The sequence below is a fragment of the Lethenteron reissneri genome, chromosome 24 (assembly GCF_015708825.2).
Source record: "Lethenteron reissneri isolate LAM-NWPU_2019-01 chromosome 24, ASM1570882v1, whole genome shotgun sequence".
Lineage (NCBI taxonomy): Eukaryota > Metazoa > Chordata > Hyperoartia > Petromyzontiformes > Petromyzontidae > Lethenteron > Lethenteron reissneri.
In genome coordinates this window covers 18141620-18159673 of record NC_083802.1, presented here as the reverse complement: position 1 = coordinate 18159673, position 18054 = coordinate 18141620, and the positions used below count along the sequence as shown (strand labels likewise).

Below are 18054 nucleotides of genomic sequence, written 5' to 3'. Positions count from 1 at the left end.
TGGCAACAAAAAACGGATCCGAGCGTGCGTGCGCACGTGTTAGCGCAGCAGCATGCTTGCAAATGATGCCTTAGCACAGCTGCCTCGGGCCTGGTCCACAGGGCTACGAGGAGGAGCCTTTGGATTTTAATTGCGCGGCGCGATGGTGCAAATGGACGGAAGCGACACCGCCGTCAGCAGCCCGTGGCATGCCAAAGAAGCCGTCAGAAAAGCCGTGCATGACTCAGTTCACGTTCGAGAAGCTGGGGAAACAAGCGGTGAGTCACGGCCCGAGGGGCTCATTAAATTTGGCACATCTCTCCTCTCGAAGCAGCGGAGAAAAATTTCTGTTTTTACGTAGATATGTAAATTTGACAACACCGCCGTGATGTTTGACGGTGAGCACGCTCGACTTGCAATCCGGCGTTTGTGTCTGTGATCTATCTGTCAGAGCAGTTAATGTGCACCGATTGAAAACTTTATGTTGCAGGCAAATCGATAAGCTGCGTTTCATGACCAAATTCGGTTTTTTCCCCAAAAGCAACTCCTTCTTCCCATATTCGCCTCCTGTTTTATTTATCGTATTTTCGATCTCAATTTCATTGTTTTCATGGCGATGATCAAACCAGGTAGGCACATTCCGCTGTGTTCTACCCAGCCATTAAATGGTTGCTCATCACCAAGGACTCTGACCGAGCTGAACTCGGCGGCATGTGTCAGAGCCACGCCGGCGAGACATTGGACAGCCCGGGGGGGGGGGGGGGGGGGCGGCAATCCACGCAACGACACCGCAACCATCGCTCCTCAACCGATCGCCTCTCAGCACGCACGCTTCTTCGAACGTCCACGGTTCGAGAGTTCCTCCGATGGGGTGGTTATGGGGTCGGCGGCAAGAAACAACGATAGGCGTTCGACGGGTGACCTTTGAACTCTGCTAAATCCCCCCCCCCCCCGCCCAAGAACAACGCAGCCTAGAAAATTGCAGCCATCGCTTAACAAAAAATATATATATACAAGCCAACAAAATGGCTCGGCACGCTTTTAAATAAAAACAAGATATGATGGCGACGATAATAATAAAATAACGAGGAGGGGAACATCTCATCGCCACCTCCTCACGCGAAAAGGTTTCGCTGGGCCCCTGACAGCTCGCTCCTCCTCGCTCGGACTCGCGGGCTCCTGACGAACACGGCCCGTCATTGCGCGGCGAGGAGGCGCCCCACACCCCCACCCCTGCCCTGCCGGAGGCCACCACGTGCACTCGTCAAAAAATGGTGAACCAGACACGCTGGTGGGTGATTGTTTGGTGGTTGTCGATTGCAGGTTGTGTGGTTGCGTGGTTGGTTCGCGGGTGGTTGGTGGGTGGGCAGGTGGGTCGGTGGGTTTGGTTAGTAAGCATTGTGTGGATGAATGGTGAGTGGGTGGGTGCGTTGGTGGGTCAGTGGTTGTGTGCTTTGTTGGTGGGTGTGTGAGTTGATGGTTGCCTAGCTGTATGGTTGACTGATTGACTTGTTGATGCAGTGGAGGATTGATCAGTTGGTGGGTGGTTAGGTGGTTGGTGGGCAGGTGGTCAGTTGGTAGCTTGGTGATTAATCAAAGTCATGTTTGAGTGGCTAGCTGGTTGATTTATTGGTGGACGTGGGGGTTGTGGCAGGAGTGCGGGAGGGCACCTGTCATCAAACACCTCCCCATCCTCGCTGGGGGGGCGGCCGGGACTCGCGGGAGCCAGGTCCAGCAGAGGAATCTCCGTGGCGACGCGAGCATCGTTGCCCTTCCTCTCGCCGTCGTCCTCCACCAGCCGGGAGATGGTGTCCAGCTCCATGACTGCGTTGGTCAGCCCGCTGGGCAACCTGGGGTCAAAGGGCAACAGAGGAGGCAGGATTGTCCGGACGAGGGAATGGTCAAGGGTAAAGACGGTCACTGCCGCGCGCGCTTTCGGATGCGCTTCTGCGGCCGTCTGGAAGCTTCTTCCTTCCGATAAAGGAAGCCACTGGAACAATGGCACTTTTAAATCATCTTAGATTGAAAACGCATTTTTTAGCACTGCTTTTGGTGCGTTAGTTTGTTGTTCTTCTCACGCACCTCCGATTAGCACGGTTCGCTATGTACAGTGGAAAATAAATTCAGCGCACACACGTGTGCAAGGGGTGACGCGGCCAAGTTGGCGTGGGCCCCGGTGCAAGAAATTAAATTGGGGAAGCCAGTCCAATTCCTGCCCCCCCCCCCCAATCTCCCACCCCCCAACCCTTCATAGCCAGCGACAGGGCCCCAGGTGCAGTTGCACCGCCTGCACACTCGCTGCATCAGCTGTGCACACTGAACGACGACAACGGGACGGTGGCGTGGGAACCGCGGAGACGTCGTTGGCACCCCCGATCGCCCCCCGTGCTCTCGTTACGTTTTTGCAGCAATTTCCACGAAGATGCGCGTCGCTTTCGCCGCTGATTCAATTAGGCGCGTTATTTTTTTTTTTGCATTTAATACCTGAATTTTTCTCGCCGCAGTCAAACATTGATTTAATTTACCCTCCCGTTAACTGAACGTATTAATCAATGCGAACGAGACAGTGCGTAATTAGTACTGTATGATGATAATAATAATTAGTAATAATAATAACCGCAACGGCGCACGAGCATGGTGCGTGAAATTAATTTCGTGTACTCAAAAACCCGACAGCATCCCAAAAAATTAACAGAATGGATATTTCTTTCCCCCCACCACCCACCCCCTCTACCCCCCCCCCCAAACCCACTAATAACACCTACATAAATTAACACACGACCATCAACGGCGGGGGGAAGATTGCGCCCCGTTACTTAATGGCGTAGCGCCGCACTCCCTAAGCCTTTCATTGAACAGCCCAGTGAACAAAGCTATCCGGGAGAAGTCACACGTGGCGAGTTAAATGGATCTCTTGGTGACCCCCCGGCCCATGCCTCAGCAGCTGTCGTGTGCGCCCGCCACCGCCACCGCCGCCGCGTATAGATATCTCATCCTCAACATTTCCAGCGTAACACCCACGGCGCTTTGTCCACTACCGAAGCGCTGATCCACCAGCGCCGCACACCGCTCGCTTCCCCAGCTCGCTCCGCTCCTCACCTCCGGTTTTTAGGCAAGAGGGGGGGGGGGCGTGGAATCAATAACGCCTCCCGCCTAGGGAATGCGGGAATAGGGGGCCGTGGTCTGGCGACCAAGACAAAGGCTCCCGGAGAGGGAGATTAAAGAACAGGTAACCCCCCCCCCCTCAACGTCACCACCGCCCCCCCCCCCCACCCCGGAGTGAGCCAATCGTGTTAACCCAGCAAAGCCAAATCCAAACGCAGCCCGTTTGTCTTTGTTCCCCGGGCTTCGTGACACGCGCACGTGGGGGGCCCACGTGGGGGCGGCCCGAGAGCCACCGCGCCTCGTCTGCGTGATACACTTTGTCACCGAGTTAGGGCGCGTGTTCACGTGCGTTGTACACTACGTCACGGAGTTGTGGTGCGTTTGATGTAAATTATACACTGCATAACGAAATTAGCGGCTTTAATATACATGATGCACCACGTTACGGTATGCCCGTGCATTTGAAATACATCATCAACTACGAAATGATTTTCTGCCGCATTTCGCATGCTTCTCATACATATTTACAAAACTGCGTTTTCAACGGACTGTACGTTAATCGCAGTAGGCGCTCATCGACAACCGATTTTCCGGCGTCACACCTCAACTTGTTGAGATTTTGTCTACCACCTTTTAGCGCATGCACTCACGCACCCACCCACCCACGTACCCACCCACCCACCCACGTACCCAACGCACCCACCCACCCACGCACCGAACAGCCCACCCACGAACCCACCCACGCACCCAACCACCCACCCACGTACCCACGCACCCACCCACGCACCCATCCACGAACCCACCCACGCACTCACCCACCCACGCACCGAACCGCCCACCGACATACCCACGCACCCACCCACGCACCCACCCACGTACTCACGCACCCACCCACGCACCCATCTACGTACCCACGCACCCACCCACGCACCCACCCACGCGTGCCAGCGCGCCGTTTTAATTTGAACCGGCGCATCCCATTGTGCCATTTCGCCCTCGCCGACATGCACACCGGGCCCCTACCGCCCAACATCAACCGCTGTAACCACGAGCAAACGGGACAACAACGATAGCAACGACGACAACAACCACAACAGCAACAACAACAACGACAGCAACAACAACGACAACAACAACAATAACAACGATAATAACAACCACAACAACAACGACAACAACGACGACAACCACAACAACGACAGCAACAACAACGACGACGACAACAACCAAAACAACCGAACATTTGAAATTCCTCTCCGCTCAGCCCCCTCCCGCTGTCGCCCCACCAACAGTTTCGCGCGGCTGCCCGTCACCGTTTTGTGTGTGTGCCGATCACCCCGCACAGCCGCACCACTGCAAGGCCCCATTACCCGGGCCATATGGCCTCGCAATTGACCCTTGGACGCGCGCGCGGCACCTCCAATTTTTTCCGAGCTCGACTGCCGCCCCATTACGTGATTAAGGGTGCGCTGGGCCCCTCTCCCCGAGGATAAAACACCAAAACGCTTGGGGGTTTGTGCGCGGGGACATTGATTAAATCCCCGTGCAGTGTGCGTAGATACACGTGCACACATACGTAACATATACGTAATATATATGTACGCAAACTCAATACATTCCGTCGTAAAAGAAAGAAATATATCTATATAGTCGATGACAGAATCAGAAACGTTATTCATCCTGGAGAAATCCCATGAGCCACGATGCTCTTTTCAAAGAGCAAAGGGCACGGGGTTGGAAAGTTGCAACGACGACGTTTCGGGCAATGTCCATGTTTCATGGCCCTTCTTTTTCGCAGCTAGTGAGCGATGTGCGATGAAGAAGCGCTATTGTCGGGACAAGTCACTGATTATATATATTATTTTTTTCCATTTTAAGGCCAGGCGGTGTTATCTGACGAGTTGCGTTCGGACTGTGTGTTGCTGCACGCCACTGCCGACGCAGCAGCAGCAGCAAATTATTTGTCCCCGTGTAGCTTGCTGGCCCCCGGAACGCTCTTCCACAAGATATCAGGGATCTATCCGAGCCTCTGGACACTAATAAAAAGAAATGCGTCTTAAAACCAATTTATACCCTTCCGCTTATTAAACTTTTAGTTAATTCAGGGAATAGATTATAATGTAATTATGTGTTATGCTGAGTGTCTGATGCTACTGCTTCCGTGTCCCATACAGCGCTTTGAGATCCTTGATGAAAAGCGCTAAAATCAATGGGATTATTATTCACAATTCAGAGTTATTTTGGGTTAGATCACGTAAATATATGTATGTGTCGTTAAACCCGGCACCACCCGACACAGCCAATTAGTAACCTGACGTATATGTGACAAAGCTTACTAATTGGCTGTGTCGGGTGGTGGCGGGTTTAACGACACATGATAATGGTCGCGAAAGCCTACGTGTTAAACGGAATTATTATTTTTGTCTGAGTCAGCGAGGAACGGCAGACAAGGAATGGAACGCATCGGAGAGGAAGGTGGCGCACAGCGGTGGACGGCAGAGCGCAGTGCAGCAAAGATGATGCATTGTTGTACTCTACTACTACGTTCCCGCGTCGTCTCCGCTCCCCGCCTTCACCAGCTCGCACCGACCGCCGCGGTGAAGTGTGGTCAAATCACAACCCGCGACCCCACACGGCATGTGGGAAACGCTCATCCAGCAGTGGATTGACAAAGCGCCGTGCATGCACACATTACCATTACCGTTATCATTCACTACGCACGTATACATCACACCGACAGTAACATACACGTGCAAACTTGAAGCGTGTCAAAGACGAGACGCACCTCGAGCTCACAACGACGATGATGATGATGATGATTTGACGAGCCTGACTTTCTGCGACGTTCCTCATTCAGCATCAGCACGTGGGCAGCACATTGCGCACTGCCCCTTTCGTTCCGATTGTTTACCGCAAACCGGCGCCATTTGTGCGGTCAGATATTTGCAAAAATTACCCCTCTGAAGCGCCGCCGCTTTACGACTGTAAATCACCACAATTTGACTCCATTACCGTGCTCAGTGCACGACGAAGGAAATGCGGCTTCCTGCATTAAACTAATTGCATTATGGCCACTCTGGCTGTGAAAAGACCCATAACATCCCACCAAGGACCGATACAAGAGGACGTCCGGAATATATTACGTTTTACAACCAATCTGTGTCGTCACAGCAAGTAACCCTTATGAGAAAAACACACACACATTATAAATGAGCTATGCGCGGTATTTATAAATTAAGAGGCGAGTGTGAGCTTTTGTGGAGGGGGAGGGGGGCGGGGGATTGGGGAAAGAAGCCCACGACAAGATTGCGGGAATTTCTAAACGTTCGTGCAGAAAGGCCGTTGATATTTCGATATTTAAAGAGGCGGTGACGATAAGCGGCAATCTTGGTGGCCGGGAGCCCTCGGCAGCGCTGACTCGGGGTGGGCTGATGTGAAAGGCCGGGGCCAGAGAGATAGACTGTCCGGTTGAAAATAATCTGTCCAGACTGTGGGATTGTATCAAGCAAAGGAGAAATAGTGTTTCTCGTGGCCAAAATTGAATCAGGTGGAATTGGAGCGCGGACGCGCGCGTGCGTGCAGGCGCGCGCGGGTTTCTATGGCGGCGGTGGTGCCCGATCAGCTCGGCTGAAACGGCACGCCGCAGATGGCTCGCTCTGGATTTGTTACCCGAACGGGAGGTGAGGGGGGGGGGCTGAGCGGCGGCGTTAAACAGCGGGGGGAGATGAGGCCGAGGGCCTGGCACACGAGCACTGCTGCCCGCGGCACTCACCATGGTAAGGACAGAAAAAAGACTAAAGTTCCAAAAGCGTGTAAATATATTTCAAAAAAGATTGCAGCGCGTTGCAACACTCTCGACCGGACAGCGTCGTAACGGGAGCGACTGTCACAGCGCCTGACCGATGGCACGGGGAGGGGGCACGCGCCTGCCATCTACGGCTACATCACGCGGCCACGCCGAGTTTTGCCGTAAATGTTGCGGTCCAAGTGCCCCCCCACCCCCCCTCCCTGTCCGTTTGTAGCAAATGCATTGGGCTTGTATTTCACAGCGTCGACGGCTCCAGAAATGGCCACTGCAATTGACCGAGTGATTAAACATTTCCTCCCCGAGCCGCCACTAACACCGCCCCCCCGCCCCCTCTCCAAGCTTCAAACCCATAAAATTAACTCATTCGCTGCGGGCGCTTTGTCCGCACGAGCCGAAAATGCCTCGGTCCAAATCACAGGGCCCACAAAGGGGCGCCAATGCCCGATTCGCGATTCTCGGACTCTCGCGATTCGCGCTCGTCGACTCGGCGCGGCTCGGCGCGGCACTCACAATGGGCTGGTCATTCCGGCGAGCGGAGAGATGAGGTGCCAAGTGCCCTCCACCCTGAATCTTAGCTCAGTTTGAGCTGGTCCCGGGGGCTACGCGGAATCGGCGGTGATGGACACGGCGATGGCGCTCGTGGGCGCGCACATCCACGTGAGCCGAGCTCGCCCCCTCGCTCACTCGCTTGCCTGCGCACACGGACGGATGGAAGGACGGGAGGGTGGACACACACACGCACGCACCGCACAGCGACGTCACTGTCAAGGTGGTGTCTGTAGTTCGGCGGTGGCACCTGGGAGAGAGTCAGTGTGCCTAGACACAACTCACGCATATCGAGGAGACGACATTCAAAGCCACGCAACGGACAGATTTAATAATCCGTCACTGAATAATGCATCGCAGAGCGTTAGTTGTGTTTAGTTAGATGTCCTTCCCCCGCACCTCCGTTTATCACGGTGGGTTACGTACGGTGCGAGAAAAGTTCAACGTAAATACAGAGCTTCTCTCTGTGGTGTGGTCATGTCAGAAGAATGCTGCCAAACAGGAATCCAGGAAAACGTGATGCCAATGTTGGTGGAAGGTAACAGAGGCAAATGACATCTGAGAATGAAAACTCATTTCTTTCCAACAGCTTTTTGTATTTAGTTTGTTGTCCTTCCCCCGCACCTCCGATTAGCGTACGGTGCAAAAGAAGTTCAACGTAGAGTACATGGATACGAGAAAAAGAGAGACTGCTGGAATGGTGGGCTCTAAAGTCGAGGAATTACACGGGGACATCAGCAACAGATGGGGTATGATCGCTAACAATGGAGGATTGGAGCTGCTGTCAGAGGTTTGTGGACCCAGTTCATATGACCTCCATCACCCATTTAATACATTTATTTTACGTAATTTAATTTCGGAATTTTTATTCACAGAACTTAACTCAATTTTGAACACTCAAGTGTATAATTTTTTTACAAAATAGCCCTCATTAAGACATTTTGCTTTTAAAACCATTACACGGCAGTGTTTAACCTTCCTTTAGAGCGTTCCTAGGTGGCACAATTAAAAAATAAAAGACAGAGGAGCCACATGGCACTCGTTTAAATGGAAATTCACATGGAATACAGGCATGAGACACACGCTGCTTTGACATCCGTTTTTATCCCAGGAGAACAGAATATCTAATAATAATACCCTTTAAGGTGTCCACGGAAAGCTTCACTGAGTCACAAGACTGTTTTTTTTTCAAGAAGGGTCTTGCATTTGCACGTCTGGTTAGTTATATTCATGAGCGATTGAGCACGTGGCAGGACAGCTGGGGACCCGGATAAATCCACGCACACAAGGAAGAGCGCAGTACTCGGAGCTGCACACGGATACATTTAATGCACAGATTCAATCCAATGAATTGTCCGTCGAAAAAAGCTTTGTAGTTCATCGGATTCCTCCAGTATAAATAATCTGGTTCTGAATCATCAGTATATCAACCCCACGTGCCATGCTGCCATCTACTGGTCACCTCGGAGCTCCAACCGACGATTGCGGCCATGCAACTCAAACTATAGACCACGTAAGTAAACCCATAGAGACAGCCCGGAGACTCAGAGACACATAGAGAGACCCATAGAGATGCATTAAAGACAAGGCACAGTGCGATCGTGGCCATACAATCAAAATACGGACCATAACAGCAAACCACTGTAGTCTACGCTCCTTCAACGGGTGAGGAGGTCCAGCAAAACGACACGAATTCTATCCTGAAGCCCTCTCGTTGTGGCTAGCAGACCTCGACATTGGCACTTAGCTCCTGAACCACACTGCCGTGTGACGCAAGAACAGCTCCAAACTTGTACAACTATCCAAAGGACTCACCAGGCTCAACAGAAATCCTGCTCAGCTTCCGAGAGGCGATATCCGGCGCACTCGGGGTTAGACGATTCGCTCCGAGCCTCGGAAAGTGGTCGCGGGGGGGGGGGGGTGGCGACTCTCTCGCCGCGCATCGGGCAGCGTCTGCAGATGCGGTGGGCAACGTGGAGCGCACTGAACGTGACGCCAGGTTCGTCGTCTGGCCACTAAGCTGCGTCCGCCGTTTCGTCTGGCTCCGATGTCTTTGTCGAATGCCGCCGTCATAAATAGCGGCATCGGGGGCACCTTTCGACGAATATTGCCTCCAATGCCCGGTTAGGCAGAGTGAATTTAACTTTTCAAACGCCGCTCGCTTTTCCCCAGAAGAACGCGAGATGGTCGTGAGCGGCTGACTTCACGCCACAACATCGAAAATAAAAGCACGGGGTTTGAGCCTCCGCTCCACCCCTCCCCTTCACCCCTCCAACCCTCCCCTTCAACCCTCCACCCCTCCCCTCCATCCCTCCACTCCTCCCCTCCACCCCTCCACCCCTCCCCTCCATCCCTCTACTCCTCCCCTCCATCCCTCCACCCCTCCCCTCCATCCCTCATGCTCATTTGCCACCCTTGACTTGGCCGCCAAGTTTATTGAGATCCATGCCTCTGTGACCAGATCGACATGGATGTGGCCGATATTAGCAGATCTTAAGAAGCAAAGCAGGGTTGAGCCTGGGCGAGAGCTTTATGGTACTTGGATTGGAGGCTGCTTGAGAATGCCAGGTTGTGTAAGCTTGGGATTTGACGTGGCCAGAAAATGCCTGTGTAGCTAGGTTGATTATTGGATCCGTCTGTGCAGAGCATTGAGTGTTGTCCCCGAGTGCGTGACGTGGCCAGGAAATCCCTGTCTATCTATGGATTATTGGATCCATCTGTGCAGAGCACTGAGCGTTGTCCCCGAGTGTGCGTGTCTTTCTCCAGGCACTCCGTGTTTCCTGCCACTCGTTAATGGAATTGGCCAAACGTCCACATTTTCAGGTGCCCGCTCTGTAAAATATTCTTGAGTCTCAAGTTTACGCTTTCCGAGGTACGCCCAATAAATACAAACAAGAATACAAATTTAAATTCATCAAGTAGTTTAAAGCAATACATTCGGGTGTGCGTCAGGCCAGGGAGACGCGCTAGAGAGAAGAGAGAACGAGTCACACGGCGGACACACTACAGCAACTGGAGCCCAGCACCACCACCAACAACAACAACAACGACGACCGCAACAACGAGCCCTCGGGACAACCAGGTCAGCCAGGGTAGCAACCAACGAAGTCCCCTGACAACCTTTAGGGCCCCTGTTACCAAATGAGTCCCGTGGCGCGATCGTTATAACACCGTCTGCTGTATCCTTCCGCGCGCGGCACGCGTATCTGGGGAGTTTGAAATGGCACTGAAAATGAGAAAAGTCCGGGCCCCTAAAAATCATGGCACATTCCGATCACCCGCCAGTCAACGCGATGTAATTATTCGTGGATTGATCTATCCACTGCTGGACGGGGGGAACGGGGGGCAATTAGGGGCATTTGATTTGGTGTTTGGTCACTCAATGTCCGTCTCTCCTGGTTCCTCTGCTGCTGATGCTGCTGCTGGATGAAGGCTTCCTCCGTGCCGTGCAAGTCATGGGTTGCTGTTTAACCATACTTCACCAGACTTCGTAGAGGGGAGACGCACGTCTGGCTTAGACGGTTAACCACTCGTCACTCACGTTAGCTGTGGCCCCGAATAAAACCGAGTACAGTCCATCGCGCATTGCGCTAATCACTGCGTCACCGCTCCGCCATCACCACGTAATAACTCGTAATTGGCTTTGGAGGGAGCAGATGGCGTGCTTTGCAAAACACACTCATCTGCACCTCGTCCTGTGCGTGGAGGGTTCTTTGTTTAATTACTATTATGTATTTATTTTCGCTGCAGATCGACACCGCGCGTTGTTTTTTACTCATTCGGGACGTGACTACCCCCCCCACGTCCCAGCCCCCCCGCCCCTGCCCCCCACGAGCCTCTGCCCCCCCCCCTTACAGCGCGGCCCCGGCACGCGGAATGGAATGTGAAGAGTCGCTCTCCGCGCGGGGATGTTGATTGCGGGGATGACGGATTGTTTCAGATGTTCCGCGAGAAAGGAAATCCTCTGACTATTCTTTTCATCAGCCTCCCCAGTCCTGCGTGTCGCCCCCCCCCTCCCTTCCCCCTCTTTTCGAACCGAATGATCGCCGCGTTTCTCGCTGTTTGTTCCTCGAGCCGAGGGAGAGAGAGGCGCACGCGGGGGGGGGGGGGGAGTCTCTGAAATGTTCGACGTTGGCGAAGAAGGACAGAGAGGATGAAGAAGGGGCGACGATTCGCGTCTTTATGCCGAATTTTTAGCGGTGCCGTGGCGCGCGTTCAAAACGAAGCAAGAAAGGAAGCCAATCACCACCACCACCACAATCACGACCACCACATCACAAGCACCAGCAACCATCAATACCACAATCAACATCACCACCAACCACCACCAACCACCACTATCACAATCAACCACCAATACCACAACCACCACCAATCACCACAATCACCACCACCAACCACCAACACTATCACAATCAGCACCACCACAACCACCACCAATCACCACCACCACTATCACAAGCACCACCAACCACCAATACCACAATCACCATCACCACCAACCACCACCAACCACCACTATCACAATCAACCACCAATACCACAACCACCACCAACTACCACAATCACCACCAACCACCATCATCGCGGTGACTTTGCGTTCATCTGTGTTCATATTTTAAATCTAGATATATATTTTTTATTTTTTACCCGAGACCACCAAAGTCAAAGACTCCGGCGGCGTGGAGGTGTTCACAAAAGAGCCACGACCCTCAGACCGATGCCGCGAGACGTACAGCCACATCCGTGGTCCACGCCGCCAGTGATTTAACGTGGCCACCCCTCCAGCGTACGGCGGGCGAAAATGTCGTTCCAAGTACGAGGTGGGGGCTGCGGTTCATGACGGCAGTAAAATTACCACGCAGGTGAGGACAGCCGTGTTCTCTCGTTAGGGCAAATTATCCAAGACGAGACGTGAAGGTATTAAACACGGAGCGCGCTACGTCCTCCCGCGCCTCGCGGAAAGGTCACTCCTCCTCCTCATCCTCCTCATCCTCATCCTCCTCATCATCTTCCTCCTCATCCTCCTCCTCCTCACTCTATTCTCCTCCTCATCCTCCTCCTCATCCTCATCCTCCTTCTCATCCTTCTCAATCATCCTCCCCCTCATCTTCCTCACCCTCATCCCCCTCATCACCTCCTCACCCTCCTCCTTCATTCCCTCCTCTCATCCTCCTCCTCTCTCATCCTCCTCATCCTCATTCTCCATCTCATCCTCCTCATCCTCATTCTCCTCCTCCTTCATCCCTATCCTCCTCATCCTTCCTCCTCCATCCTCCTCCTCATCCTCCTCATCTTCCTCATCCTCCTCATCCTCCTCATCCTCCTCATCCTCCTCATCTTCCTCATCCTCCTCATCCTCCTCCTCCTCATCCTCCTCCTCATCATTCTCCTCCTCATCTTCCTCATCTCCCTCCTCCTCCACCGCCGGGGTCCATTGCAGGAGAGCAGCGCAATTGCTCACATTGAGCTTGGTGTGAAGGTTGCTTTTTGTTGTTGGTGGTGGTGGCGTCGGTGGTGGTGGTGGTGAAAAAAAAAACAGAGGCAACAATCGACGACGACGACGACGAGGAGGCTAAGCCCCGCGCGGGCGATTAAGCGGTGTAATCCCGTGTCGCTCAAAGCCCAGTGGCTCGGCTGGCCGGAGCGGGGTGGGCGGGCAACCTGCGACAGGGGCGAAGCTGCCACGGCTGCTGCGGCAGCGGCAACGCGGCGGCTTGACCCTCGCAAGCAACGTCCCACGAGTTGCTGCTACGGGCGGGTTGCCCGGGTCGCCGTGGGATCTTCGTGCAACGTGGAACGACGTCGATCAGCCGAGTCACCCGGAGTGCACCCGATCCCATCCCCCCCCATGCCCCCATCAGATATTAGGAAGCGAAGCTGGGTTGGGAGGAGGATGCTCGGTGATTGGGTGACCACGCACGTGTAACACCACGTGGTCAGCAGAGGGCAGTGCGGCGGTATTCGCAGCTTGTGCTGTACTTCTATGCTGCCACATCTGTGCTCCCCTGACTTCACCGATCATCACTCACCGTAATTAGTCAAGTGTGGTAAATTAACTCCCACAACCAGCACATATTTTTACAGAATCTTTTATTTTTTGGTCCTGCTTTTCGTTTCCGGGTCTTGGGCAATAATAATACTTGAGATCAACGTGGCCAGTTCTTCAGCAACGCAGCTTCACGCCGAAGTTTCAGCCGTATTGGCTCATCATTAGGAGAGTTATCGTGTCCCTTCCAAACGGGGGACCGACGGGCAGACACAGCTGACTCTTCAAACGCTCTCCACCTCAGTCGGTGAAGAGAGGAAGACCTCACAGAGAACGGTTCAACGACGTCGTGAGAGATTATTGCCAGAAAGACGTGGCCCACCGCTTGAGCCAAATCGGCAACAAAACGAAGAGAAAAGTGGAAACAAATGTTGAAATGTCCAGTGGACACCTACGGGCTTACCTGCCTATGGATCGTGATGCCGATCGATGATGATGACGATGACGACCTCAGTCGGCGAGCCTCGATTAAGAACGAAAAACAACGCATAACGAGGAAGGGGCCACTCGGGCGGGGCGAGCTGCGTGTTGTTGTGCAGAGAGAGAGGAGCTCGCGGCTCCGTTGTCACCGTCCACACGTCCCACGTCCAGCGTGCAAATCGTCGCGGGCGAGCGCGGGGATTTGTCCGTGGGTACGGACGCTCGACCGCCATCCTCGCTGTGAATTCTTCGAATGTTTTATGAGAATCAGGCGTGCAGCGAGTGGCTCCTTTTTGTTGTTGTTGCGGAGTTTAATGTGGATCCCTTTTTGATTTCTGAAATCACGTAAATTCCAAAGGCTTGTGCGGTTTTTTTTCTCATTAAGGATATAGTGAATCACCCACTATATATATACTCGGGCTGAAATAGAACGCCCCAAATATGCATTTGACAAGTCCTCCTTGATGTGCTTTGAGGTTTTACCCCTTGGGTATCCAGTGGCGTCACACTGACGCCAACAATCGTCACACGGCTTTATGCAGAACAAACATCCCGGCCTTCAGAACAGCCGCATATTATTAGAGTGTCATTAAAATTAAGAACTTGCGGCACCCTCCCCCTCTCCACCCTCCCCCGTCAATCCACTGCTGAATGAAGGCCGCTCAAAGCGGCGTTGTCATTCGAGGTGTTCGTTTGAGCATCCTTGAGCCGCGTTGGTCGGGGAAGGCAGGAGCTGGGAGATGGATCGAAAGCCGATGACTGACTCAGATATCGCTCGCCACCGACGTCATCCGCATCCGGGGATTAAACCCGGGTGGCCTTGGTTCAAAGTCCCAGGGTGCCGCGCGCTAACCGCTGCGCCACCGCTCCGCTCGCAGCACGTACGACACGCGCAGCCGCAATTAGAGCACCACGCCGATTTGTATCTCAAGTGCAGCGCCAATTGTGAACGCGTGACATCCGCAAAAGAAAACTAAACCATTTTAATCGCCGCAGCCCCCCCCCCCAACTCCCACCCAAGGAAAACCAAATTCTAGCCACCGCCATCCCGTCGTCATTCGCTCAAGTGATGTCCTATCGGCCAATACATCCCGTGGGAGCAGGTCAAAGGCGCGGCGCTGCAATTGCTCGCTCAGGCCACTGCAGGCGGAAGCAACGGCGCTGGAAGGAGCTCAAAACAGCCCCTCTTAAGGGTACATTGGTCTACTCTTCCACACTCGCCAGACATCATGGGAGAGGTGGGCATACCCACACTTTACCCCACCACACACGACCAAGCCGATCAACTGCGGTGTACAGCACTCGACACTGCCCGGTGGAGAGAGCTGGGGGGGCGAGAAGAGCGAGGGGGCTGGGGACGGAGGCAATGAACGAAACCTGCGCCGTTGTGTCAGCTGCCACGACGGGAGATCAGAGTGGTGGCCGCTGGTTTTCAGGTCTGAGGTGCTCATCATTTATACCGCGGCAGCAGCCCATAAATCACATGACCTCTCCTAAAATGTAATTTTTTGGTAAAAGTCGAGCGTTGACTACCCCAGTGAAGAGAGGTTAATGCCATCAAGGGACGTGAAAAGTGATTTTTTTTTTAGAGATATGCTTTAAGCTGAGCACATTGTCGTAGATATAATCAGCGATACTGCGCCGGGGACGACTGATGAATTAGCATGGGTGATGATGATCTAGCAGCGGATAAGAATGGGCTGATGCTGGTGATTATAACACCAAAATAACTGGCAAAGTCTCGATGTGCTGTTACGATAGCACGGGACCAGAAAAATGTTTTCATCAACAACAGATATAACTTTGCTGCCAGTAATATTCGAGAAAAACAGGTGGGCTGTGCCTTTCATTACCCCACATAAACAAACTTAACCATGCATTTCGAGCAGTTTACTCAAACGCGAGAGCGTCAAATCAGCTGCTTGTAGCTTTCACCGCGGGCGGCTGAATTCTTCATTCGAATCCAGAATCTCTGCGACGCCAGCTCAGTGGTCTACCCGCAGAGCCCTCCAGTCACCACCTTCATCATCACCATCATCAATAAGCCATTGTCTATCCGCTGCTGGATGAAAGCTCCCACCACCGTGCCGTTACCAAACGCTCACGGTCCATTGCTGCTGCTGCCACCCATCTGACCCCAGTAACCCCCGAACTGATTCCCAATCGCTCCATCTCCGCGGCGGCTGTGAAAACTTTGGGACGAGGGTCCCGCACACGACACCTCGTCACGTGGTTTTTCTTTCGCAGCTACACGAGGTCGGAACGCAAAGAACCGCTCCTCGTGTCGAGGTCAAAACGTCGAAGTGATGTCCTACCCAGATGAGCGCCCGGGCATTAGGCGCTCAACATCTCCCGTTTACAGCCCCCGGGCTGGTGGTGGCAATTCCACATTCCTATGACAAGGGCGAGTTTAACCCGAGGATAAATCACTCTTGATTTTCCTTCAAAATGGTAGCTATTTTACCCGCCCCCGGAGGGTTGATGGACGGAGTCAACACCCCCCGCCCCCAACCGGGATGTAAACTGAAAACCTTCCGCTCGTGGGCCGCTCGCAACAATTCACCGCGCCACCTTCGACGGTTCTTGAGCAGTGAACACCGCAGGCGCGCGCGGCAAGGAGCCGGAGTCATCCGCCGGCCCCCTGGGTATAATTGACGAGGCATGCGTGCGGTGTGTACATTCCGTTATCATTGCATTGTTGTTGTTGTTTGCTGGTGGACACAGCCGCACTGATGGCGTGGTGGGGCGCCGAGACATCTCGAGCGAGAGCGGCGCGAGGAGACCGGCAGCGTCCTGAGCGCCGCTTTCACTTCCCACTTTGTCCGTTGCGCGAGACTCCTCTGTCCCTCTCTCTGTCTCCCTCTCTGTCTCTCTCTGTCTCACTCTGTCTCCCTCTGTCTCACTCTGTCTCTCTATGTCTCTCTCTGTCTCACTCTGTCTCCCTCTGTCTCTCTCTCTGTCTCTCTCTGTCTCACTCTGTCTCTCTCTATCTCACTCTGTCTCCCTGTCTCCCTCTGGCTCCCTCTGTCTCACTCTGTCTCTCTCTCTCTCTGTCTCACTCTGTCTCTCTCTGTCTCACTCTGTCCCTCTCTCTGTCTCCCTCTCTGTCTCTCTCTCTCACTCTGTCTCTCTCTGTCTCTCTCTGTCTCACTCTGTCTCCCTCTGTCTCACTCTGTCTCTCTATGTCTCTCTCTGTCTCACTCTGTCTCCCTCTGTCTCTCTCTCTGTCTCTCTCTGTCTCACTCTGTCTCTCTCTATCTCACTCTGTCTCCCTGTCTCCCTCTGGCTCCCTCTGTCTCACTCTGTCTCTCTCTCTCTCTGTCTCACTCTGTCTCTCTCTGTCTCACTCTGTCTCTCTCTCTGTCTCCCTCTATCTCCCTCTGTCTGCCTCTGTCTGCCTCTCCCTCCCTCTGGCTCCCTCTGTCTCACTCTGTCTCTCTCTCTCTCTGTCTCACTCTGTCTCTCTCTGTCTCACTCTGTCTCTCTCTCTGTCTCCCTCTATCTCCCTCTGTCTGCCTCTGTCTGCCTCTCCCTCCCTCTGTCTCTCTCTGTCTCCCTCGCTCGTGCGTTGCTCCAGAGATCGGATCAGAATCAGTATAAATACTGCAGGAGGAATCCTATGCGCTGTAAAGCTCTTTTTCACAGATGTTCAGTCCGGGGCACGGAGTTAGAACGTTACAACAACAAACAAATAACAATAACAAACAACAACACGATAGCAGTGCAAAGTATAGTAAAAGTAGACAAATATATATTAATAAAATAGAAACAATTTATATTATCAAGTAAAGCTCACTGAGTTATTAGCTTTTACTGTCAGAAGCGACCGGACCGGGCTCGATCTCTCGCGCTCTCTCCCTCCTCTGTTGCTAAATAAGTGAAATCGTTGAATAATTGCGACGCTGTTGCATATTAATAACGACATCAGCTTTCAGACGTGAACTTTATGAAACATTAAGAAACAATGCTGCCGGGATTTTCGCTGAGCGCCTACGAGAGGCGAAGAAAAGAAATCCACGTGGATGAGGAGGGGAGCGCGCGCAGCGAGCCGGAGACGTCGTGTTGGTGACCGCTGTTCATAAATTATTGAACAAAGTCAGCGGGCGGCTGGGACAAGACGCACGCAACGTTGAACTTCGTTCGCACC

At 53.2% G+C, this 18054-nt stretch overlaps 1 protein-coding gene across 4 annotated transcripts in view; it reads right to left on the bottom strand.

Annotated features, from left to right (window-relative positions):
• The window catches only part of TMEM266 (transmembrane protein 266), a 249996-nt gene that overhangs the window by 188178 nt on the left and 43764 nt on the right, over nucleotides 1–18054 (bottom strand). For all 4 annotated transcript variants that reach the window (XM_061558546.1, XM_061558549.1, XM_061558550.1 and 1 more), the window contains exons 2-3: nucleotides 7403–7584; nucleotides 1650–1829 (exon numbers count right to left, since the gene is read on the bottom strand). In XM_061558546.1, the coding sequence (XP_061414530.1) occupies nucleotides 1650–1829; nucleotides 7403–7416 (194 nt within the window). In that variant the 5' untranslated portion in view covers nucleotides 7417–7584. The remainder of the gene's footprint in view (nucleotides 1–1649; nucleotides 1830–7402; nucleotides 7585–18054) is intronic.